Source organism: Aethalodelphis obliquidens, unplaced genomic scaffold, assembly GCF_003676395.1.
Source record: "Aethalodelphis obliquidens isolate GAN/ISIS:26980383/991018 unplaced genomic scaffold, ASM367639v1 scaffold52, whole genome shotgun sequence".
NCBI lineage: Eukaryota > Metazoa > Chordata > Mammalia > Artiodactyla > Delphinidae > Aethalodelphis > Aethalodelphis obliquidens.
Window position 1 is genome coordinate 4,304,289 of NW_020837996.1, and position 25,264 is coordinate 4,329,552.

At 35.6% G+C, this 25,264-nt stretch overlaps 1 protein-coding gene across 7 annotated transcripts in view; it reads right to left on the reverse strand.

Moving 5' to 3' along the window:
• The window catches only part of RANBP17 (RAN binding protein 17), a 313,454-nt gene that overhangs the window by 217,088 nt on the left and 71,102 nt on the right, over positions 1 to 25,264 (reverse strand). For all 7 annotated transcript variants that reach the window (XR_003428271.1, XM_027084318.1, XM_027084317.1 and 4 more), the window contains one exon: positions 18,301 to 18,436. Coding sequence is in view for 6 of the 7 variants with exons in the window: in XM_027084318.1 (XP_026940119.1) it covers positions 18,301 to 18,436 (136 nt within the window). In the remaining variant the exon portion in view is untranslated. The remainder of the gene's footprint in view (positions 1 to 18,300; positions 18,437 to 25,264) is intronic.

Here is a 25,264-nt window from a genome sequence, read left to right on the forward strand (position 1 = left end):
CAGAAGAAAAGAAAATACTTTCTGGAATGAAGTAGGAGATTCTCACTGATAACTACTTTGACACTAAATAATAAAGAAGATAACCAATTTTAGCAACACCATCACAGGTGAACACATTTCTAGTGTAAATTCAGTAGTCTTGCATGCCTCGCCTTTTGATTTGTTGGGAAAGATCATCTTGTGTGTGATTTCCACAAGACCCAATACGTATTCAGAAAAACTACAGACCAATGTGGGGAGGAAAATGTTTTAGTTGTAAAATTTAAAAACTAAAACCTCTTTAAACTGAGTGTTTTTTAGTGCTGAAAATGCTTCAAAGACACATCTTAGTCACATCCACATACTATTTCATTTATTATTTTTGTCACAACAATTTCTTAGAATCATTAGGAAAATTTCAAACATCAAAAGATGTTCAGATAAATGTATCTGAGGCAAAAAAATCACCACCAAAAGAAAGTATTATCTTCTGCCTTTTAAAAAATTAATGAAGAGAACAATCCAAAATATGTCATTCATAATCCAAATGCACACGTAGTTTTACTTTGTTCATTTTGTCCACAAATGTCAAATTCTATAAATGCTTCAGAATTTATAATCATTTAAAATAAATGGAAAAAATAAGAACATACAGATTTAAAATACTCTGTGTATAAGCATATATACTTTATCAAGTTTTTACAAATAATCATTATCTTTGGAATATCCAGGATTTGGCATAGTGCTAAGCACAAGGAAGACCATAAGTGTTTAAGGAATACATGTATAAAGAATTACATGATTACATATGCCAAATAATGGTATATTTGATTTGGTATGATAAATAATACATAGGAGTCAGTTTAAAAATAATAAATTAAGCCCATTATTTTTCCAATTTAAATCCTGTATTTCTCCAAATTACATCATAATTTCAATTATTAACAGCTGCTAAGATTTTAACTTTAGATTTTTCTGCTGCAAACCTCCCTGTCTAGTACTTAATGCTCTTGAATCAACACTTAAATGCACTTAGGGAGTGGAGTGCCAAGCATAACTTGGCAAATCCATTTATAAAGCAAAAACATTAAAAAAAAAAATTAGGCCTTAGGCTGCTTTGCTCAACTTTCTATTAAGCAGAGACATAGAATGTGTTTTTTCAATAGTTAATAAATATTATCAAGTAAGATGAATTACATGGGAATGGGGGTAGAGAAATCATATTTTTAAAAAAGGGTCTGTCTGAACTCTGATGTATTATATATGTATTAGATGTATTATATGACAATTGAAAGAAAAAATCCTTGAGCAATAAAACAATCCAGCACTATAAGCATTAGCTAGGACTATAAGCACTAACCATTATCCAAGAAGGAAAACATAGCTACCTCTGAAAACACTCTATCACACAGACAAATTATGATACATTTACACAGGAAATGTGAAAGCAGCTCAAAATGAAAGTTCGAAAACTTTTTTAAAAGTTTTAAAACACTTAACAGAAAAAAAAAAAATCCCAAGTCAATGATCATTATTCTCTAAAAATCCCAAAGTTAGTGATCATTATTCTCTCTACTCAAACTTCAAAAAAAACAATCAACTTTTGAAGGTACTTTCTTCCCCCTACAACCTGCATGATATACTTGTTACACTAGAATATTTTTTTACTGTTAAATGTTTACTGTTTAAATGTTTTAAAGCTGCTACGTATTTTTCACCAAAGTGAAAATCCTATGCACAAAACAATTTTCATGTGATTTCTTAAATACTTTCTCCTAAAACTGTTATTAAATACATATACAAAAATTGTTTTGCCCAAAATTGAAATATATCCAAGTTACCTGGAAAAGCAGCAAGTACATTATTTCAACACTGGATTGCCAATTATAGTTACAGCAGTCTACTTAAGTTACCGTTACGATTATGTTTTTCTTTTTCATTATTCACGTGCTTCCCTACTCGATTTACCAGTAACTGTTACTAATATTCTACACAGGAGGATCTAACAGTTGTAGAGAGAGAATGCCATCTGCTGCTTCATGTGGTACTCAACAGGAGAAAAGCTTGATAACAGGTAAAGTAATTACAAAACACAATTTAGAAATCCATATACAAAGATGATACTTGAAAGTTGAAATATTCCCATTTCTATTTTGGATAACTTGAAAATACATCAACAGTCACTTACTGTCTTAGTACAAATTCCAAGTTATTCCACAGAATTACAAGGATACAATGTGCTTATATATCACTAGTTCATGATGATTATAAATAAGGCTTTTACTCAGGTATGGAGAGCCAGAGAAGCAAAAGAAAAGGATCACTTTGCCTGACCTTAATAAAGTTATTTCCCATTTATGAATTACTACAATATCCTATTTATGAACATATGGCTTGTACATAAAGGGACCATATAACTTATTATCCAGGGACACTTTTGAGAACAAAAGATGGAGCAATTAATTATCAATTATGCTAGCACAACAAGTGTGAACTGGGACAATCCTAGGCAAATCTGAATGCATGGTCACCCATTTATAAATTAGTATGTTGCCTTTATTCCCTTTGGCTTCCTAACAATGCCCTGAGAACCTTCCTGAAAAGCAATTTGCAAATTTTTAGAAAATAGCTAATTCAGAAGGATGAAGGCAAAAAAGGGGGAGGTGGAAGTAGAAATAACATGAGAGTGCATTCCCAGACCACGTAATGCCTCAATCTAAGTAACTACCTCAAACAGAGTGATTTTTTTACTTACTTCACTTTGTTATACTATTTGAAATTCTTTGGCACTAATAAATATCTTCTTTAGAAAAGGTAAATCCTTCCTAGGATAATTCATTCATCCATTAATTGGGAGTCTTCCCTTTTGACACCTAGCAGATGCCAAGTGTTTAGAAAAAAAGCAAATTTGTGAGGTGTGTGTTTGTGTGTTGCTGTGTGCATGTGTGTTGCTGTGCGTAGTGTGGTGATGGAGAAAAGAGAGTTACAGATCATTTCAAAGAATGAAATCCCTCTGGTGGTGACTGACTGTATAGGATGTCAAAACTGGGAGTGAAGAAAAGGAGAGAAAACCTCTAAGACTAACTTGTCTACTTGAAAATTTAAATCCTAAGAGGGAAAGGGAACTTGCTTCCTCCTCAATTTCTGGTATCCTAGTTTAGGAGGCCAAAATTCAGGAAACTTCTATTAATACTATGGCTTATCAGTGTCACTGATTAAATAGTTCTTTGTAGATCTATTTTTAAAGGAAAGTACATTCCAAGATCTAAACGACCACAATTTAACTAACTTTTGCAATTCAACTTACTGGTGAGATTTCTGTAACCAACAAAAGCAAAACTGATGTTTATGGGTAGGGTTGGCTTGAATAAATAAAGGGAATTAAAAACAAAGTTCAAAATTTCCACCTACTGATAAATATTCAGAAGCCAAGATCTCTGTGTGTGTGTGTGTCTATAAAAAAGGTTCTTCCATATCCCATTTTAAAATTTACAATTCAATTTTAACTGGATTAAAAATTACAATGGGGGATTCAGATCAAGATCGTGGAGCAGGAGGACATGGGACTTATGAACACATCAAAAATACATCTACATTCGAGAAATTCCCACTGAAAACTAAAATAACTGGAGAGTTGCTAACTCTTGTACAACCAAGGCTGTAAGAAAGATCCACACGGAATCCAGTAGGAAGGAAAGAGAAACGATCAGGTCAGGACCTGGGTCCCTGGGAGGGGACCAAGAATAGGAGGGGGATCCTCTCTAGGGAGTGAGAGGTTCAAGTCACATACTGGGTGCTCCAGCCCTGCAGTCTGACACCACCAATACAAGTTCCCTTAGCTGGTCAGAAAACCAGTGGGAAAAACAGGAAGGCTGTAAGAAACCTAGATTCTGCTGGTGAAGGGCATACACACACTTGGTTACTCTTGAAATAAAGTGGAGAAAGCAGAGTGAAACTGCCCTAGACTCCTACAAGTTTCCTGTGATTGTCCCAACGCAAGGCCCAACCTCAGTTAAGCGCCCACGTTGGCCCTGCTTGCTTTGCAACATGGTTCCACACTGGGGCTAGGGCTGCAGTGGCTCAGGGGAGTGCTCAGTTGTGAGGCACAAAGGTGGCTTGAACCCTGAACAAAACCCGAATGGGATATGGGCGGTCATTACTGGCATTTATGGAAGCAGTTTGACATAAGTGGTCTAGGACTCTGACTCCAGCTGGGACTGCCACAATCCTGTGCCCAGATCCACACCAAGGGCCTGCTCCAGCCCCTGTTGCTCCAGCACTGCTCCCCTCTAGGGCAAGGGTGCCAGTGCTGGGAGGAGGAAGAGCACACACATAGAGGGAACAGAGCCAGCTCAGACCTGATCCTCAGGGCTTCTATTTCAGCAACTTGAAACCTGCCCCTGCCCCCAGTAGGACGGTGACAGCCACTGAGCAGAGGAGAAAAAAAACCCTAAAGGACCCGATCACCATCAATACTAAACCTTCCATAAAAGAAATGTAAAGGGTCTTCTCTAAAGTGCAAAAGAAAAGGATATAACAAGAATTAAGTATCTATAGGATAGGAAAAAAAAAACTCACTAGTAAAGGCAAATATACAGTAAAGGCTGGAGATCAACAACTTATATAAGCTAGTACAAAGATTAAAGGACAAAATATTGTAAAGTCAACTATAACTACAAAAAACATTAAAGGGATAAACATGAAGCTGTAAAATACAACATCACAAGCACAAAATGTGGGAGAGGAGAGTAAAGAAATATAGATCTTTTGTTTTCTTTTTTTAATTTATTTATTTCTAGCTGTGTTGGGTCTTCCTTTCTGTGCGAGGGCTTTCTCTAGTTGTGGCAAGTGGGGGCCACTCTTCATTGCAGTGCGCAGGCCTCTCACTATCGTGGCCTCTCTTGTTGCGGAGCACAGGCTCCAGACCTGCAGGCTCAGTAATTGTGGCTCACGGGCCCAGTTGCTCCACAGCATGTGGGATCTTCCCAGACCAGGGCTCAAACCCGTGTCCCCTGCATTGGCAGGCAGATTCTCAACCACTGTGCCACCAGGGAAGCCCAGAAATATAGATCTTTTAGAATGATTTGAACTTAAATGAATACCAGTTTAAAACAAGTAGATATAGTTATAGGCCAACACATATGAACCCACAATGACCACGAGTCAAAAACCTACAATAGATAAACAAAAACTAGAGAGAAAGGGATACAGGCATACCACTAAAACAAACAAACAAATCATCAAACCAGAACAGAAAAAAAGAAAAGAGAACTACAAAAACAACCAGAAAACAAGTAACAAACTGGCAATAAGTACATACCTATCAATAATCACTTCAAGTGTCAAAGAACTAAATGCTCCAATCAAAAGACACAGGGTAGCTGACTACATAAAAAAATAAGACCCATCTCTATGCTGCTTATAAGAGACTCACTTCAGAGCTACAGACACACAGACTGAGCATGAGGGGATGGAAAAAAAGATATTTCACGCAAATAAAAGCAAGAATGCCGGGGTAGCAATACTCATAGCAGACAAAATACACTTTAAAACAAAGACTATACCAAAAGACAAAGAAGGGCATTATAAAATGATAAAGAGATCAATATAAGAAGCAGATATAACACTCGTTAACATATATGCAACTAAGACAGGAGCTCCTAAATATATAAAGTGAATATTAATAGACATACAAGGAGAGGTGACAATAACACAATAATTGTAGGAAATTTTAATGCCCCATTACATCAATACACAATGATCCTGACAGAAAATCAATAAAGCAACAGTGGTCTTAAATGACACATTAGATCAGTCGGACTTATTTAGCAGATATCTACAGGACATTCCATCCCAAAACAGAAGAAAATACGTTCTTTTCAAGTGCGCATGGAATGTCCTCCAGGATAGATCACATGCTGGCCACAAAACAAGTTTCTACAAATTTAAGAAAACAGAAATTATATCAAGCACTTTTTCCAATCAAAACAGTATGAAACTAGAAACCAATTATGGGAATAAAATTGGGAAAAACAAACACATGGAGACTAAACAACATGCTACTAAAAAACCAATGGGTCAATAAAGAAATAAAAGAGGAAATCAGAAAATACATCAAGACAAATGAAAGTGGAAACACAACTTTCCAAAATCTATAAGATACCAACAAAAGCAGTTCTAATTGGGAAGTTTATAGCAATACAGGGCTTCCTCAAGAAACAAGAAAAATCTAAAATAAACAACCTAACCTACCACCTACAGGAATTAGAAAATGAAGAACAAACGAAGCCCAAAGTCAGCAGAAGAAAGAAAATAATAAAAATCAGAGAGGAAAAATATAAAATAGAGACAAAAATAACAATAGAAAAAAAATCAATGAAACAAAGGGCTGGTTTTTGAAAAGATAAACAAAATTGATAAGCCTTTAGATAGGCTCCTCAAGAAAAAAAAAGAGGACACAAACAAACAAAATAAGAAATGAAAGAGGAGAAATAACCAACACCACAGAGATACAAAAAAATTTTTTTTTTTTTTTTTTTTTTTTGTGGTACGCGGGCCTCTCTGGTACTGTTGTGGCCTCTCCCGTTGCGGAGCACAGGCTCCGGACGCGCAGGCTCAGCGTCCATGGTTCACGGGCCCAGCTGCTCTGCAGCATGTGGGTTCTTCCCGGACCGGGGCACGAACCTGTGTCCCCTGCATCAGCAGGCGGACTCTCAACCACTGTGCTACCAGGGAAGCCCAAGAGATAGAAAAATTGTAAGAGAATTCTATAGTTATATGTCAACAAACTGGACAACCTAGAAGAAATGGACAAATTTCTAGAAATATACAACCTTCCTTGACTGAATCAGAAACAGATAATCTGAACAGACTAATCACTAGAAGTAAAATTGAATTTGTAATAAAAAAAAAATCCCAGCAAACAAAAGTCCAAGACCGAATGGCTTCACAGGGGAATTCTACCAAAGAGCTAATACTGATCCTTCATAAACTACTCCAAACAATTGAACCGGACAGAACACTCCCAAATTCATTCTATAAAGCCACCATTACTCTAATACTAAAACCAGTCAAAGACACTACAAAAAAATTTTTTTACAGGCCAATATCTCTGATGAATACAGATGTAAAAATCCTCAACAAAATTTTAGCAAACTGAATCCAACAATATATAAAAAGGATCATACACCATGATCAAGTGGGATTTATTCCATGGACTTAAGGATGGATTGATATTCACAAATCAATCAAAATAGCACATTAAATTGCTAAACAGAATCATAAAGCATGTATACTTTGTGTCTAATTTTTCATTCATCATCATGGCTAAATTGATTATCATCAATTTACCCACATTTCTGCATGTATCATAATATTTTTCTTTTCTTTTACTGCCATGTGGTACACATTAATTTATCTATCCATTAGACTGTTGGTGAAATAGGTTTCCAGTTTGGGGACATTATAAATGAAGCTACTATGAACATTCCTATATAAGTCACTTGGATATATAAACTTATTTCTTCTGGGTAAATACCTAAGAGTGAAACTGATGAACTATAGGGTAAGCTCTGTTCAGCTTTAGTAGACTCATCAAATAGTTTCCCAAAATGGATACATCAGTTTACACTGCCATCAGCAACACATCATAGTTTCATATATTCCACACCATCGTCAAGGCTTGGGTTTATCAGTCTTTTCATTTTTAGCCATTTTGGCAGGCATGAAATGATACTTCTTTCATATTTCTCTGATGATTAACAATGTTGAGCATTTTTTTATGTGATTATTGGCCATTTAGATATCTTCTTTAGTTGTGCTTGTTTAAATCTTTTCCCCATTTTAAAAGTGAGCTTTAGACCTTTTTTGGTAGTAGTTGAGACATTCATACAACCACACATTTAAAGTGTACAATTAATTGGTTTTAGTATATTAACAGATATTTGCAACCATCATCACTATCAATTTTTGAATATTTTCAACACAACATAAAGAAACCTTTACTAGACAATAATCTACATTCTGTTTCTATAGATATGTCTATTCTGGAAATTTCCTATAAGTAGAATCACACAATATTTGTTCTTCTGTGAATGGCTTCTTTCACTTAGCGTAATGTTTTCAAGGATGATTCATGGTGTAGCATGTATCAATACTTCACTCCTTTTTATGACTGAATAATATTCCATTTAGGGATATACCACATTTTATTTATCCTCTCTTCAGTTGATGGATATTTGGATTTTTTTGACTTAATGACTACAAGGAATGCTTCTACGAATAGTGTGTAAAGTTTTTATGTGGATGTGTGCTTTCATTTCTCTTGGGTATATACAGAGGACTGGAATTACTGGATCATATGGCAACTCTATGTTCAACTTTTTGAAGAACTTCCAATCTGTTTTCCAAACTAGCTGCACCATTTTACATTGCAACAGTGTATGAAGGTCCAACTTCTCCACATCTTTACCGATATGTTATTATCTGTCTTTATGATTATATCCATCCTAGGGGTGAGTGAAGTGGTATGTCATTATAGTATTGAAATGAATTCTCCTGAATTATGGTGATTTAATTTCCCATGAATTATAATTTCTATTACATTAATTTCTACTCTTACTTTATTATATCCTTCCTTCTGCTTACTTTAGGTTTAGTTTCTTATTTTTCCAGTGTTAAGGTAGAAGGTTAGGCTATTAAAGATGTTTCTTCTTTTTTAATGTAGGAGTTTATAGCTATAAAGTTAGACCTAAGTACTGTTTTAAATGAATCTTATAAGTTAGGGTATATTGTGTCTTCATTTTCCTTCACCTAGAAGTATTTCCTAATTTCGCTTCTTATTTCTTCTTTGACTCATTGGTTATTTAGAAGTGTGTTGTTTAATTTCCACATATATGTGAGTTCCCCAAATTTCTTTTTTACTGAGTTCTATTCATTCCATCGTGGTTGGAGAACATACTTTGTATTATTTCAATCCTCTTAAGTTTACTGAGTTTTGTTCTATGGTAAAGCACGTAGTCCATCCTGGACAATGTTCTGTGTGTACATGGGAAAAAAGTATATTCTGTTGTTGTTGGGTGGAGTGTTCTGTAGTTGTCTGTGGTCCAGTTAGTTTATAGTGCTGTTCAAGTCTACTACTTCCTTATAGATCTTCTGTCTAGTTGTTCCATTCATTATTGAAGCTAGGGCATTAAATTCTTCAATTAACATTGTTATTTCTGTCAGTTTTTGCTTCATGTAAAAAACAGAGGCTTTAGTTTTTGCTTCTGTTCTTAGGTAGTAATATGTTTGTAACTGTTATATCTTCCTCATGGGTTGATTATTTTATCATTATAAAATGTCCCTCTTCATCCTTAGTGACATTTTTTGTTTTAAAGTCTATTTTGTTTGATATTAGTATAGTCACTCCAACTTTTTTTTTTTTTTTGGCGGTACGTGGGCCTCTCACTGTTGTGGCCTCTCCCATTGCAGAGCACAGGCTCCAGACACGCAGGCTCAGGGGCCATGGCTCACGGGCCCAGCCGCTCCGCGGCATGTGGGATCTTCCCGGACTGGGGCACGAACCCGTGTCCCCTGCATCGGCAGGCGGACTCTCAACCACTGCGCCACCAGGGAAGCCCAACTCCAACTTTTTTATGGTTGCTGTCTGTATATCTTTTGCCATCCCTTTACTTTCAATCTACTTGTATCTTTGAATTTAAAAAGTGTGTTCTGTAGATAGCATGTTGGACATTTTTTTTTAATCTGACAATCTCTGCCTATTGGTTAGATTATATAATCTATTCTAAATGTAATGTTGTTATTGATATTGTTAGATTTATGTCAGCCATTTTACTTTTTAAAAAATGTCTACTGTCTTTTTTGTTCCTCTAGCTTTCCTGTACTGCTTTCTTTTGCATTAAGCAAATATTTTCTAATGTAACATTTTAAAAACTTTAATGACTTTTTTCACTATACATTTTTTTGGTAACTTTCTGGGTGGTTGCTTTTGGGCTCAGTATATACATCTTAATAGAATCTACCTCAGATTTACACTAACTTAGTTCCAATGAGATAAAGAAATGTTGCTCCTACATAGCTCTAGTCTTTTTGCTCCCCTTTTGTAATATTGTTATTGTACGTTATAACATATTACAACTACACATTACAAACCCAACAATAAACTATGGTAATTATTTCTTTACGTAATTTTGTCTTTTAAAGTTGAGAGAAAAAAAAGTAAGAATATGTTTAAAGTGTTTGCTAGATAAACATTCTTATTTACCATTTCTAGTTCTCTTTATTGATTCTTATATTTGAGTTACCATCTTGTGTCATTTCCACAACTCCACTTCCACCCACCTTTCTTTTTCCCCACCCACCTTCTGTGTGCTGCTATTGATATCTCTACATGTTATATGCTATCGATACAGTGTATATGTATATAAAATATGTAACTGTTATATACAATTGCTTTTCAATCAGTTAAGAGAAGTACCGTATTTTATAATTGCTTAATTAGCTTCACTAGTGCTCTTGGTTTTTTCCGTGGATCCATATGAATTTGTCTGAGATCACCTGCTTTCAGCCTGCAGTACCTCATTTAGCATTTCTTATAAGGCAGCTCTGATAGCAATGCATTCTCTCAGTTTTTGTTTATCTGAAAATGTCTTTAATTCTCCTTTCATTTCTAAAGATAGTTTTGCTGGATATAGAATTCTTGGTTACCAGTTTCTTTCAGCATTTTGAATATGACATCCAAATGTCTTCTGGCCTTCACTGTTTCTAAAAATAAATCAGCTATTAATCTTATTGGAGTTCCCTTGTATGTGAGGAGCAGTTTTTCTCTTGTTGCTTTCAAATTTTTCTCTTTGTCTGTCTTTCAGCATTTTTACTATGGTGTGATTTTAGTATGGACCTTTCTCATTACACTTCTTTGATGGGTAATATTTTTCAACAAATGTGGTAATTTTTAAGCCATTATTGCTTTAAATATATTTTTCTGCTTTCTTTCCTTTTCTTTTTTTTTTCCTTGCCGTATGCGGGCCTCTCACTGCCGTGGCCTCTCCCGTTGCGGAGCACAGGCTCCGGACGCACAAGGCTCGGTGGCCATGGCCCATGGGCCCAGCCGCTCTGCAGCATGTGGGATCTTCCCGGACTGGGGCACGAACCTGTGTCCCCTGCATCGGCAGGCGGACTCTCAACCACTGCGCCACCAGGGAAGCCCTCCTTCATTCTTTTTTGTCTGTTTTTTGAATTCTATAATCTCTAGCCATCTGTTATGGGCTACATGTTTGTGTCCCCCAAAATTCATATGTTAAATCTTTAACTTCCAAAGGAATGGTATTAGTAAGTGGGGTTTGGGGGAAGTAACGAAGGTTAGGTGAGGTCATGAGGGTGGGGCCCTCATGATGAGATTAATGCCCTTATAAAAAGAGGAGCAGACAAAGAACCACTCTCTCATTTTTGGCATGGAGCAAGGAAGGACATGTGAGGACACTATCAGGAAGAGGGCCCTCACCAAGAACCTAACCACACTGGCACCCTAATCTCGGCTACCAGCCCCCAAAACTGTGAGAAATAATTTTTTGTTGTTTAAGCCACCCAGTCAATGGTATGTATTATAGCAGCCCAAACTAAGACATAGTCAATCTTCAAGTTTGCTAATTCTTTCTTCTGCGAGTTAAAATATATTGTTGAGCCCCTCTCGTATACTTTTCATACCAATTATTGTACTTTTCAACTACAGAATTTCTATTCGTTTCTTTTTTTAAAAATTTCCCTTTATCGATATTCTCTATTTCATGACACATTGTTACCACTTACTTTACTTAAGTGATCTTAATGATACTGAGTCTCCAATTCATAAACATAGTATATATATGTCCATTTATTTGGGGCTCATTTAATTTTTTACAACAATGTTTTAGAGTTTACACTGTACACGTCTTGTACCTCTTTCATTAGATTTATTCCTATTTTATGAAGGGCTTTTGGGGTATTAGAGTAGATGGTATTTTTAAAATTAAGTTTTCCAATTGTTTGTATACCTGAAATATATTTTTTTTAATTTTATTGAAGTATAGTTGATTTACAATGTTGTATCCAAAATACTCTTAAATAAGTCATCCGTACACGTGAGCATCTTTAAAGTATGTTCTTAGAATTTATGTTCCCTGATCCAAGAGTATATGCATTTTTAACCTTCTTAAATATTGCTAAACTGTTTTCCAAAGCAATTTTACCAATTTGGATTCCACCAGCAGTGTAGAGTGTTTGCTATTTTACTTCCTGACAAATACTTAACACTTGTCAGACTTTGTAACTGTTTCCAGCTAACAGGTATAATATGGTATCTCACTGTAGCTTTAATTTGCATTCTCGAGTCCACAAAAGGATGAACATTTCTTCATGTTTATTGGCAACTGTGATTTCCTCTTCTGTGAATTGTTTATTCACATCTTTTGCCCATTTTTCTACTGAGTTGTTTTTCTCTTATTGATTCATAGAAATTGTTTATATAACTGAATATTGATTCTCTTTAAGTTACATGTATTACAAATATCTTACAACCTGTCTACAGGTTGTCTTTTTACTTTGTTTACTGTACCTTTTTTATCCACAGAAGTTTTTACTTTTAAAATGGGTAGAATTTATCAACCTTTGTATCTACACTTTGGGCTTTTTATGTCTTAAAAAAATCCTTCCCTACCCCTAAATCATAATCTTCTACTTTGCACACTAAGAGTCCTCTAACTTAGTTGGATTTGATATTTGTGTGCTGTGAATAATATAATTTTTACATAGATATAACAAAATATATTTGTAGCATTTATTTAACAGTCTGTCTTTTCCTTATTTATATACTGTTTAAATATAGACATGGATAAATTTTCTATTTTTTTTCTTTATTTGCTATCTTCCCTCTTTAATTTATAAACTTACTGGGGAGATGGACCATCCTATTTGCCTTTGTATCCCTGGCCTTAATATAAAGTAGTTACTTATTAATATTCATTGGATAATTGAAATATGCAAGCAGGAAATAAATACACAGCAGCACATATACATCACGTCATAGAATAGAATGCAGTATCAAAAGAAAAAGTTGCAAAGGTAGGTGAAGTTTGACCATAAGAAGAAATTTATTTTGTAAATAATGGGAAATCAATAATAATTTTAAGCAGAGAAATGACACAGTAAGAAATGTGTTCCCTGAAGAACGGCAAAATTTAAAGACTGACAAAAGCAAGTATTATGACAATATACAGCAACACACACCTACTCTGCTGGGGGAGGAAGAATAAACTGTTACAACACTTAGGAGGGCAACTTGATAATATCCTGTAAAGCTGAAGATATGAACATTCCACAACCTAGCAATTCCACTCCTAGTATTTACCTTCAAGAAAATCATACAGGGCTTCCCTGGTGGCACAGTGGTTGAGAGTCCGCTTGCCGATGCAGGGGACACGGGTTCGTGCCCAGGTCCGGGAAGATCCCACATGCCGCGGAGCGGCTGGGCCCGTGGGCCACGACCGCTGAGCCTGCGCATCCGGAGCCTGTGCTCCGCAACGGGAGAGGCCACAACAGTGAGAGGCCCACGTACCGCAAAAAAAAAAAAAAAAAAAAAAGATACTCATACATATGCATGAGGAAATAGGTATTAGTATACATACTGCAGTATTTTTTGTAAACGTTAAAACTGGAAACACCTAATGTATATTTTAAAAAAAAGAATATATAATGGCACAGTAATATATTGTAATACCATTAAATAATTAAAATACTTAAAACTATACGTATCAGGGCTTCCCTAGTGGCGCAGTGGTTAAGAATCTGCCTGCCAACGCAGGGCACACGGGTTCAAGCCCTGGTCCCAGAAGATGCCACATGCCACGGAGCAACTAAGCCTGTGCGCCACAACTACTGAGCCTGCGCTCTAGAGCCTGCGAGCCACAATTACTGAGCCCATGTGCTGCAACTACTGAAGCCCGTGCACCTAGAGCCTCTGCTCTGCAACAAGAGAAGCCACTGCAATGAGAAGTCCATGCACCACAACGAAGAGCAGCCCCCACTCACCGCAACTAGAGAAAGCCTGTGCACAGCAACGAAGAACCAACATAGCCAAAAATAAATAAAACAAATAAATTAAAAAAAAAAGAATGACACCTGTACTTTGAAACAAACAAACAAACAAACAAAAACTACATGTATCATCATGGATAAATCTCAAAAACAATGTTGATCAAAAAAGGCAAGTTTCTGCCTAATAATTTTCTATAAAGTTAATAATACTATGTTTTGTTAATAAATACACAGAAATGTGGGAAAGAATGATATCGTGCATGAAAATCACACTAAATTTAGGGTAGTGGTTACTTTTGGGCAAGAAGTGAGGCAAACAGAATCAGAGCAATATGTTTTCAATATTTAATTTTAAAATATACAGATCTGAAGTAAATATGGCAAAGCATTCAGATTTGACAAAGCTGGAAGATGGATGTGTGACTATTCATTACACTATTCTCTCTGGTTTTCTACTGAAGAAAAGATTACTCTGGTGGCAGTATGGAAACTGGACTGGAAGAAGGCAAAAAGGAAACAAAGAGTACAACCAGAAGACTTCTGAAATCTAGTGAGAAATGTAAGCAGTAACAAGAATAAAAAGGCAAGTTCCACTCCTGAGAAAGGAGTGGAACTGAGAGATATTTAGGCAATAAAATCAGCAAGAATAGGTGACATATTAGACATAAGAAATAAGAACAAAGTGGAAATTTTGGGTTAAAAGTCATTCTTCCTCAAAAAAGAAAAGTAGGTAGAAAGCATTTTAGAAGACAATGTTTCTTTTTAGAACCTGTTGAGCTTGAAAGGCCCATTCAATATCCCTGTCAAAGATCCAACAGGAGGTAATACAGCAAAGTGGTTAGCAGCAAAGGCTCTATCAAGTGTCCTGGGTTCAAATCCAGGTTCAACCACTTAATCAAATTAACTATTCCAAGCCTCAGTTTCCATATCTGTAAAAAGTGGTGGGGATGTTAATAAAGATAACTATTTCCATGGAGTTTCTGTGAGATGAAATTAGATGCCTGTCAAGTGCTGAGCAAAGTCTTTGGCACAGACTAATTGCTCAATTAATACCTACAGCTACTATTTATGATTTTTCTTTCTCACTTATAGGACATACTTCTATACAATCACTTCAATGATTCCCACCTTGGTTCCTGGAGCATTTATTTCTCTAAATTATATTATTTTGCACATGAAGGCTTTTATAGAATTTTTAAGATGCTTATTAATGGTATACCTTACTTAAAATTGTCAAACAGGGCTTCCCTGGTGGCACAGTGGTTAAGAATCCGCCTGCCAATGCAGGGGACATGGGTTCGAGCCCTGGTCCGGGAAGATCCCACATGCCGCGGAGCAACTAAGCCCATGAGCCACAACTACTGAGCCTGTGCTCTAGAGCCCATGAGCCACAACTACTGAAGCCCGCATGCCACAACTACTGAGCCCGCACGCCTAGAGCCCGTGCCTAGAGAAGCCACTGTAATGAGAAGGCCGCGCACCACAACAAAGAGTAGCCCCGACTCGCCGCAACTAGAGAAAGCCCGTGTGCAGCAACAAAGACCCAGTGCAGCCAAAAATAAATAAATTAAATAAATCAATTAAAAATAAATCAATTATTATGTCTTTTTAAAAAAACTGTCAAACAACTTCATTAAAGTCAGCATCATTTTCCAACTCAAGAACATACCCTTTATCACCTGAAAGTATTATACATGATATCTAGACCCTATTCCTATGAAATTCTACTAAATATATACATTCAACCATTATCTAGTAGAAAGCATACAAGGAATATGCCAAGCATGTGGAGGTGATAACAATAAAGAAGACAGAACAGTCCTAACCCAGATTATAGTCTCTATATGTTTTGCTAAGAAATAATTACAATGCAGTATAATAATCCTAAAATAGGAGACAGAAACTCTCTCAGAATTTAAGTTAAGAAGAGCATCCTAAAGGATGGGGTATCTGACGTGAAAGAAAAGTAGAAGTTAGCTAAGTAAGGCAGGGAAGTGGAAGATGAATTAAAAAAAATAGTGTCCTAGGCAAAGGAAACAATTTTTTTCAAAGGTCCAGAATTGAAAGAGAATGTAGACTGTTAAAGGAGCTGAAAAAAATTTAGTACACATAAAGTATGTAATACAAGTATGGAGTAGTGAAGCATGAAACTGATGACATACATAGAAAAGAGACGGAAGAACTTTAAGTCATACTCTATATGATCCAATTAAATGACATAATGCTTAAGAGAGGTTTGGAAAGTTCCTGGTACAAAATAAGTACACACTGAACATTATTCGCTTACTTTAACCTAATGCTCTCCCTTTTTTTGCCATAATCCGGAATGCTCTCACCAAAAAATATCTTCCATCTGGTCCTCCTTAGCGTGGTTGACAGAAAAACAGTATGTAGAGGACTTATTTTAAATGTCTTAGACAGTCTTTTCTTTCATTTGTAAAATGGGAACAATAATACCAAACTTGCAGGCTTGTTATAAGACCTAGAGAGAATGTGAAGAGTTCCTAGAAGAGTGCCAGGGCACACAATAAGGACCCCCAAAACAGTTCCTACTAAGGCAGATCAGCAGACAAGCCAAAAAAAAGAAAAGTGGAAAGCTTTGGCCTCACTTCAAGGTTATGCAGTAGGAATGCCTCAGAAATAAAATCACCTTATTCTCTTTGAAAATAGGATAAGATGCATCAAAAATGTTAGAGTAAAATTAAAATAAAAGAATCAACACCAGTCTGATGATGTGTTTATTTTTTCCTAATATGTAAGCAATTTCAAAAAAGAAAAACTTATCTTTTATAATTCACTTTTTTCACAATTACCTTATATTAAAAGTTATATACATATAAGAATCTTCAGGAAAAAAACTTCTCAAACCCATTGCCCTAAAACAATCGATTTCATTTTACATAATTATTTCCAAGTGCTTTAACCACAATAATTTTAAGGCTTTTCCACTCCATATTACACTGTTCTGATTTAGGACCCAGACCAAATGGATATTAGATAAGCAATGTTTCAAGAATATTCACTTTTGCAAAAGCAAAATAAACTCTCTGGGTACATTTAAAACAAGACAGTTTATCATAATTCAATGTGTACCCTGTATAAATTTTATACCATGTAATTTTTGTCTGATTCTAATTTGCCTTACTGTCAACCTAAAACAGTTATATCTAGCTACTCCTTTTTCTCCCTAGTTGTCTCATTCAATGTCAGCTTAACTCTAAGAAAATTTTTTTGATATTAATCCTGAATGAAAACAAATCCTAAATGGCAATAAAATATCACAATGTATTTCACAAAGAAAGCATCAAACTACATCACCTTCTTAAAAAGCAAAGAAAATTTTACCTGAAGTAAACTAAAGGATGATCTTAACAAAATCAAATACTTTTCATACTACTATACAACTACTATTAACAGAAAACCATAAATGAACTGAAGGTTAAGCTAAATTTCCCAGGGAAAACAAAGCTCAGTTCAATATAAAAAGCTTATTCTAGAACTTAATCTCTTAACATTACTAATACAAACTATAAATCCAAAGGAGATGAGAATATCCTTAGGACTTCCAACAGAGAAGGTTTTGGAAAGTTATTACTCTAGGAAGAAAAGAAAAGAAAAAAAAAAACCTCATAGATCTTACTCAGTGTCCAAGTGCTACTAAATATCTGGTTAGGGTTCACATAAATGCCCTCAATAATACCTTAATGCCTTAAGATCAATTCATCTGAACTTGCTAATGCTAAACTTTCAATCACCATAGTAGAAATGTTCCCTTCACTAAGTTAACTGCAGCCTCTCAAAGGCATGTCTTACTCTTCTTGTCCTCATCATTTATCATGTAAAAATGCCAAGAAATGAGTGGAAAATACACTGGAAACCACAAAAATAAGTATCAAAAAAAAAACCCCACCAAAACCCTCAGAACTACTAAAAGAGTAAATCGTATGTTTTAAACCTTGAAATACAATAAGGCAAAATTCATTAAGGTGTTTAAAATAATCTTAACTAATGACTAACCACATAAAAAATATTCTCTAACTCTGCCAATCAATCTTCAAAGACAATGGTAAATCTAGGCATAAAACAAGCAATCTCACATTGCCTTCAATACCAATTAATCAACTGACTTCAATTGATCAACTAAATTTCTTATGTAGAAATTGCCCAAATATATCATTCAGCTTAAAGCTGTTACATGTGAACACCTTTCTTCATCTTCAATAACATTAATTTTAATCTCTAGTAAAAACCTACCTTTGAGGTTCGCTGAAGTTGATCACCAACATATGTTTTACGAAACTGATCCAAGAACCACAGAATTGCAAGTTCTATTTTCTCATTAGAACACTGAGGCAATCCGGTATCCATTAAAGATATAAGCTGAAAAACTCTTTTCATGAAGGAAAAAAGAAGCTTCAGTAAAAATTCTTAGAGAAATACCATTAAAACATTTATCATCAATTTTACATAATATAAAAAGTGGAAAAATACAAATGCTTATAACGAAAATATTTTTAAAAATCATCTGAAATCCTACCATGAAGAGATACTACAATTTGGTCTAATTCCTTCTAGCCCTTTTTCCTAACACATGCACTTCATATACATGCATACAAACCTACATGGACATGCATTTATTATTTTACTAAACATTTATATATAGATACATATGACATATACATATATAGTAAATATCTACAATTATAACTATTATATAAACGCAGGTATTAACTTATATATTTATGTATATATATAATATTTTAGTAAAAGAAAAATGATATTGAATGTGTAGTTTTGTATTTTACTTTTTCATTACAACATATTTTCATATAACTATATATTTTGGGGTCATACGGTTCAAAATACAAAAAAAAGAGGTACAGCCATCAAGCTGTATCACTTTCTTAATGAGTAATAAAAATTTTACCTGAAATAAATTACAAGATGATCTTAACAAAATCAAATATTTTTATTACAGGTATGCAACTATTATTATCAAAAAATCATAAATGAACTAAAGGTTAAATTAAATTTCCTAGAGAAAAAGCTTAATAGAATAAAAAGCTTAGTCTAGAATTTCCCCCCACCCCCAAATCCTTCTGTTATCTATCTATTTTCATTAAAATTTTCCAGTGAATGGCTGCCAACTGCCTGGTGCTAACAAAATTAGCATATCATAATAAAATTTTTAAGAAACAGAAGTAGAAGTTCTGGAGGAGACAGCACCTATTTCTCTTTTTTCTCATTATGCAAAGGCGGCTATGCCTAGCCCTAACCCACTCACTTCCTTCCATGTATGCACACGAGAAGATACACACACACGCTGTTAACAGTTTGTGTCATTCCAGAGACTTTTAAAATGTATGTATGACTATACATTCTCCTCCCAACTCTTTTACACATATGGAGCATACTACACCGTTATATTGTTAAACCTAGCTTTTTTCATTTAATAATATATCTTAGAGATCTTTTCATGTCAGATATAAAGAGCTTCCTTATTCTCTTTTTACAGCTGCTGAACATCATTATATGAACATACCACATTATTTTCATACTTTCCCCCACTGAGGGACACTAAGGTTGTTTACAATTTTTTGCTATTACAAAAATGCTGCAATTAACAATCTTGTACACATCACTGCACACATGTTCAGTTATAATATACACAGTAAAAGTCAAATTACTAGCTTAGAGAAAATGAATTTACAATTTTGATAGCTATTACAAAATTGCCTTCCAATGAAACTGAAACAATTTATACTCCCATCATCAGTAAATGAGAGTGTCTATATACATATAAATAATTCAGGGTGATATTAAACTCTACAATTTACTGGAATCTGAAAAATGGTATCTCAGTGAAGTTTTAATTTGTATTTCTCTCATGAATGTAAAGTCAAAATTTTCCATATTTTTAAGTAATACATATGTCCTTTTGTGTGCCCTTTTTGCTCATATCCTTTTTTGATTTTTCTGTTGGGTTATTTTTTTATTGCTAATTTCTACAAATTCTTTATATATTAGAAAACTGAGCCCTTTGCCTGTGATTGAGATGTAAATATTTTTCCCCACTTTTTCATTTGTCTTTTGACTTTATGGTGTTTGTTTTGTTTTGTTTTGTTTTTTGCAGTACACGGGCCTCTCATTGTTGTAGCCTCTCCCGTTGCGGAGCACAGGCTCTGAACGCACAGGCTCAGCGGCCATGGCTCACGGGCCCAGCTGCTCCGCGGCATGTGGGATCTTCCCGGACCGGGGCACGAACCCGTGTCCCCTGCATCGGCAGGCGGACTCTCAACCACTGTGCCACCAGGGAAGCCCTATGGTGTTTTTTTAATACCATGCATGTTTTTCTTCTTTTTCTTATGCAGAAAACCTTACCAATTTTTCTCTTATGGATTTTATATAATAACAAGGTCTTACCCAAATCTGAGGTGTTTTTGTTCCATCTTTTTACATTCAACTGTATGATACACTGAAATTAACCTTGAACCTATCTGGTGAGATATGGATCAACGTTTTTTCGCAGATAGCTACCCAGCTGCTTCAACGCCATTTCTTTCTTGTATAGTCTGTCTTTTGCCCACTAATTTGAATTACCCCCTTATCACATACATTAGGTCTATTTAGGCATTCATATTACTTCCTGGACTGTTTATTTTATTCCATTGAACTGTCTCACTAAACATATCTTGCCCAATTATTTTTTTCATATTATTAAATAACTTTCCAAAACGTTGTATAAAATTAAAGCTACACCAAATTTTAATAATCTCATTTTGAATACAAACTTACATTTCAGTGAAATATAATTATTCTCCTATTCCCTACCAGCAAAGAGTTCTAGGAACAAAATGTGTAGGTTACAGCAAATGAACTTCTTTAAAAAACTTGGTATTTATTGCCAAAGTGTTATTAAATAATAGTTTGGTAACCATTTTATAGTTATTAATTCCTAAATTAAGCTACTTATTTAAAAGTACCTTCACTTACTAAATATCTTTAATGCTATTAAAATTCATAAAGGAAAGCTTATAAAGATCAAATTTAAGAATGAGTCAACCAGGTTTGTTTGTTTTTCCTAAAAAGATGTGTTTATTCTCTGATTTTGAAAGGAGGGACATAGCTCACTTTTAAAGTGTATTTGTGAATGCACAGACTCCTGAAGTAATTTTTAGTTAAATAAATAGATACACACACCAAACTTCATCTCTGGATCCAGGTGCTTTCTTAAGTGACTTAAAGCATATACTGCTGTTAAATTCTTTATGAGTAGGACCTCCTTTTTCTTACTCTGGTTCTTTGTTGATTCTATGCAATGGCTTGTTTACTTTTATTTCCTTTTAATAACATACATTCCAAAACTCTGAGGAAGACATGAAACCAATAGCCAAGTTTGTTGGGGTGCCTTTACAACTCATATCAAGCTGGTGATTCACATTTGCTTAAGAGGCAATGCAAATCACCAGCTTGATATGAATTGCAAAGGCACCCCAACAATCCCCAACAGGAGAGTAGGAAAGAGTTCCCAGAAGGGTACATGATCCATCTGTCAAATAAGCTTTGATAGTCGTACAAGAAGTTCAGTTGCAAGTGACTGAAATCCAAAAACAATGGCTTAAACAATATAGATGTTTATTTTTCTCTCAAGCAAAAAAAAATTCAAGGCAATGCTCTAGGACTAGTTGGTGCCACGGTGTATCAGGGACTCAGGTTCCTTCCATCTTGTTGTTACACTTGCCTCCACTCACCCAATCACTTTATGGTCTAAGATGGCTTCTTCAGCTCCACTCATGTGCATATATGTTACACGTACCACATTCACTTACATTCAATTGCCCAGAACATAATCACTTAACCATACCTAGCTGCAAGAGATTCTAGTAAATCTAGTCTTATTCAGGTGGCCAATGCCCAGCAAAACATTTCAGGTATTCTATTACTGCAGAAGAAGGAAAGAAGAGATACAAGACAACTAGTAGTCTCTGCCACAGTGTCCTTCAAAGATCTGTGGCCACCTCTATTAAGTGCATAAGACCAAAGCTTGTATTGTATGTACAATATTCACTTGTCTTTCAATTTATTGTCCTACATTTATTTTTACCTTTATCTTAAATTATCTTTGGAGCATGGAGGGAATAAAAAGATAAATATTAAATAATTTTGATCCAAGTATATGTACACCATTTCAAGTATAAAGAAATGAATGTTTGGATAATCAATTCTTTTATATTCCCCTTAATATCCAATTCCGTAAGTATTTATTCAGTCAACAAATATTTGAAGGCCTACAATATGGCAGGTATGTATTAGGAGTTCAGAATACAATACTGAGCAAAACATATATATTCCCAGTCCTCCAGAAATCTGTAGCCTATGCAGGGAAAGACAGTAAAACAAGCAATTAGAATAAGGAATGACAAGTGCTATAATAAACACTACAAAGAAATTAGCGAGAGCTCCTAACATTCTAGGATGGAACAGAGCGGAGAGTGTCAAGAGAAAGGGGAACGCATGTGCAGCTTTCTAGACAGGAGGGGCGGGGGGGGGCAGGGGGGGAAGCATGGCTCATTTAAAAGCTGAAAAAAACTTCTATACAGCTATAAGACAGTCAGTGGTACGAGATGCAGCTACTGAGACAGGCAGGACCCAGACTATGAAGAGCCTGATAAATCACATTGATTTTTATCCCAGTAGCAATGAAAGTCATTGCAGACTTTAAGCAAAGCACAGACATAATCAAATCTTTATTTTAGAAAGCCAGAGAGGAAACAAGGTGCCCACATAAAACTGCAGCATGAATCCGGGCAAATGATGACAGGAGTTAAAACAGCAAGGGTAACAAATAACTGGACTAATCGGGATAAGCAGAAGGTAGAAGTGACAGAATTTGATGACTATAAGGATGCTGGTGAGAGAAAAAAGAAAAAGTTAAGGAGAAGTCCCAGGATTCAAGCCTAGGCAATTGAGTGGACAGTGATGAGACACACAAAGAGAGTCAGGGTCGGGAGTGGATGGAAGAGATGAGTTTAAGTTTAGTCACTGAATTAGAGGTACATGTGGGACAACACATGCAAGGAAAACAGTTCAGTAAGTGTTTGGAAGTAGGAAGATAAGAATTACTAAAATAACACAAATCACTGAGCCATGCTGAGGGCTCAGTTAAGGTTAAAAAAAAAAAAGATATCTTAGTTGGCAATGGTACCTATCTAAAGAAGTGTGCAATTTCTTTTATCACTCGACAAATTAAGAGAAAACTCTGAATTCCTTCAGAATTTAGGTTTTGCCACGCAGATGAGATAAAGATACAGCAGTGAACAAAGCAGATAAAGCTTATTCCTTCCCTATTCTAGTGGAATAAACATCAAGAGGTAATAAGTGCTGTGAAGAAAAATAAAGCAGGATAAGGATGTTATTTTGGATAGGGAGGTCAAAAGAGGTAGAGACAGCTGGGTACAGACCTGACTGAAGTGACGGAGTACTACATAAACATCTGGGAGAAAGCATTCCTAGCAGAAGAGAAGCGCAAAGGCCCGAAAGTGAAAGCATACTGGTAATACTCAATAGCAAGGAGGTCAGTGTATGTAGCTGAGTTGAATGAAAAGGCATAGGAAATAAGGTCAGAGAAGTAGCACAGTACACTTTGGGCTATGGCAAGAATTTGGAATTTGTTTCACGTGTGACAGGAAGCCACTGGAAGTGTCTTGTGTAGAGAAGAGGAAGCAACACTACCGGATGGGAAAGAAGTTGAAGTCATCTATATCACAGCAGTGTTTGGGGCAGAGAGCAAAACACTGAGCTAGCTGCAAAAGTCTTCAATGAATAATGAGGAATGACTGCGAGATGAACAGGTGAGAGCAACATGAAGAAACAGAAACAGAGGGTGGCCTAACTGAGAGGAATGAACCGAAAAGAAGCAGCCACCAGCAAATCAGAGAGAATACAGGACAAGACAAAATCCCTGGGGAATCTCTCAAGAGGTTTACATTCTGGTCATGATGAATGACACTGAAATGATTATAAAGTTATCTTTATTTAATCAGAATTGTGTGGCCTGAGCACAAATATACTTATTTGCTAAGTTAAAGCAGCATATTTAAAAATGTTAAAGTAACATGTTTTAAATATCATTGTCACAATATTGAAAGTTTTTATGAATATCAACCTTTTTCTGATAAAATAACACATAGATTTTTGGCAGGAGCTCCTCAACGTCTAATTTGGTAGTGTCCTCCCAGGAGTTAAAAAGGTTATCATATAACCACACCAAAAGGCAACAGTATGACAGTTCTAGTTACCTGGAATTTCTCCATGTGAAATTGATATTTTAAAATTTTACATATAACATCATTCTTATTTAATTTAAAATCTCAGTATGTTAAAACACATATATTTATGTTTTTTCTAGGCAAATTATGTAAGTCCTGGTACATACCCCACCTCGAATCTGCTCGGCCCTGTTTAACCCCCCACCAACCCCACCACCACCTCTCCTCCTGTCCCCTGGGCTCAACCACTTGCCTTGTAGCCCCAGTAAAGACTCGCACAGCTACTGCAGTTATAAATCCTCACTCAGGGGGAGGAAAGGCCTACCACAGCTCCAGCCAGCCCCTACCTCCAACCAACAGGACCAATAGTAGCTCTGGCTTCCCCAGCAGCTCCTCAAAGAGGCCAGGGAACACAACTAAGAAGTATGGAAAAGTTATACACTCCGGGAGTAGATTTCAACCACTAAAAATGGGATGCAGAAATAAGTGAACATATAAACCACTTGCCCTCAGTCCCCGTCCCCCCCCCCCGCCCCCCACCAAGATGGACTGCTTTGAAGCACAGCTGTTCCATGTGGTCTCTGGGGAAACCTGTAAAAGTGAGCAACCAGGTGTGTAATGCACCACCTTCTATAGTTGATTCTCATTATTTATGGTAGTTATGTGCTGTAAAATGGCCGTAAAAACTGAATTAGCAAATACTGAACCACTGCTCCTAGAGGTAATACAGGAATAGGTTCCCGAGGAACTCTGGTCACAATATTTTCATCAACTAATCAACACATAAACTGTTTTATCCTTTACTCACTTTTCCTTCATTCTTTCTTCCCTGAAAATGTATCCTTTTCCCCACCCCACAAAAAAATCTTAGCCCATAAACTTCAACTAAGACTTTGTTTCCTAGGGAAGACAGGCTAAACACAAAACAAATCTTACTTAGAGCTAAATAT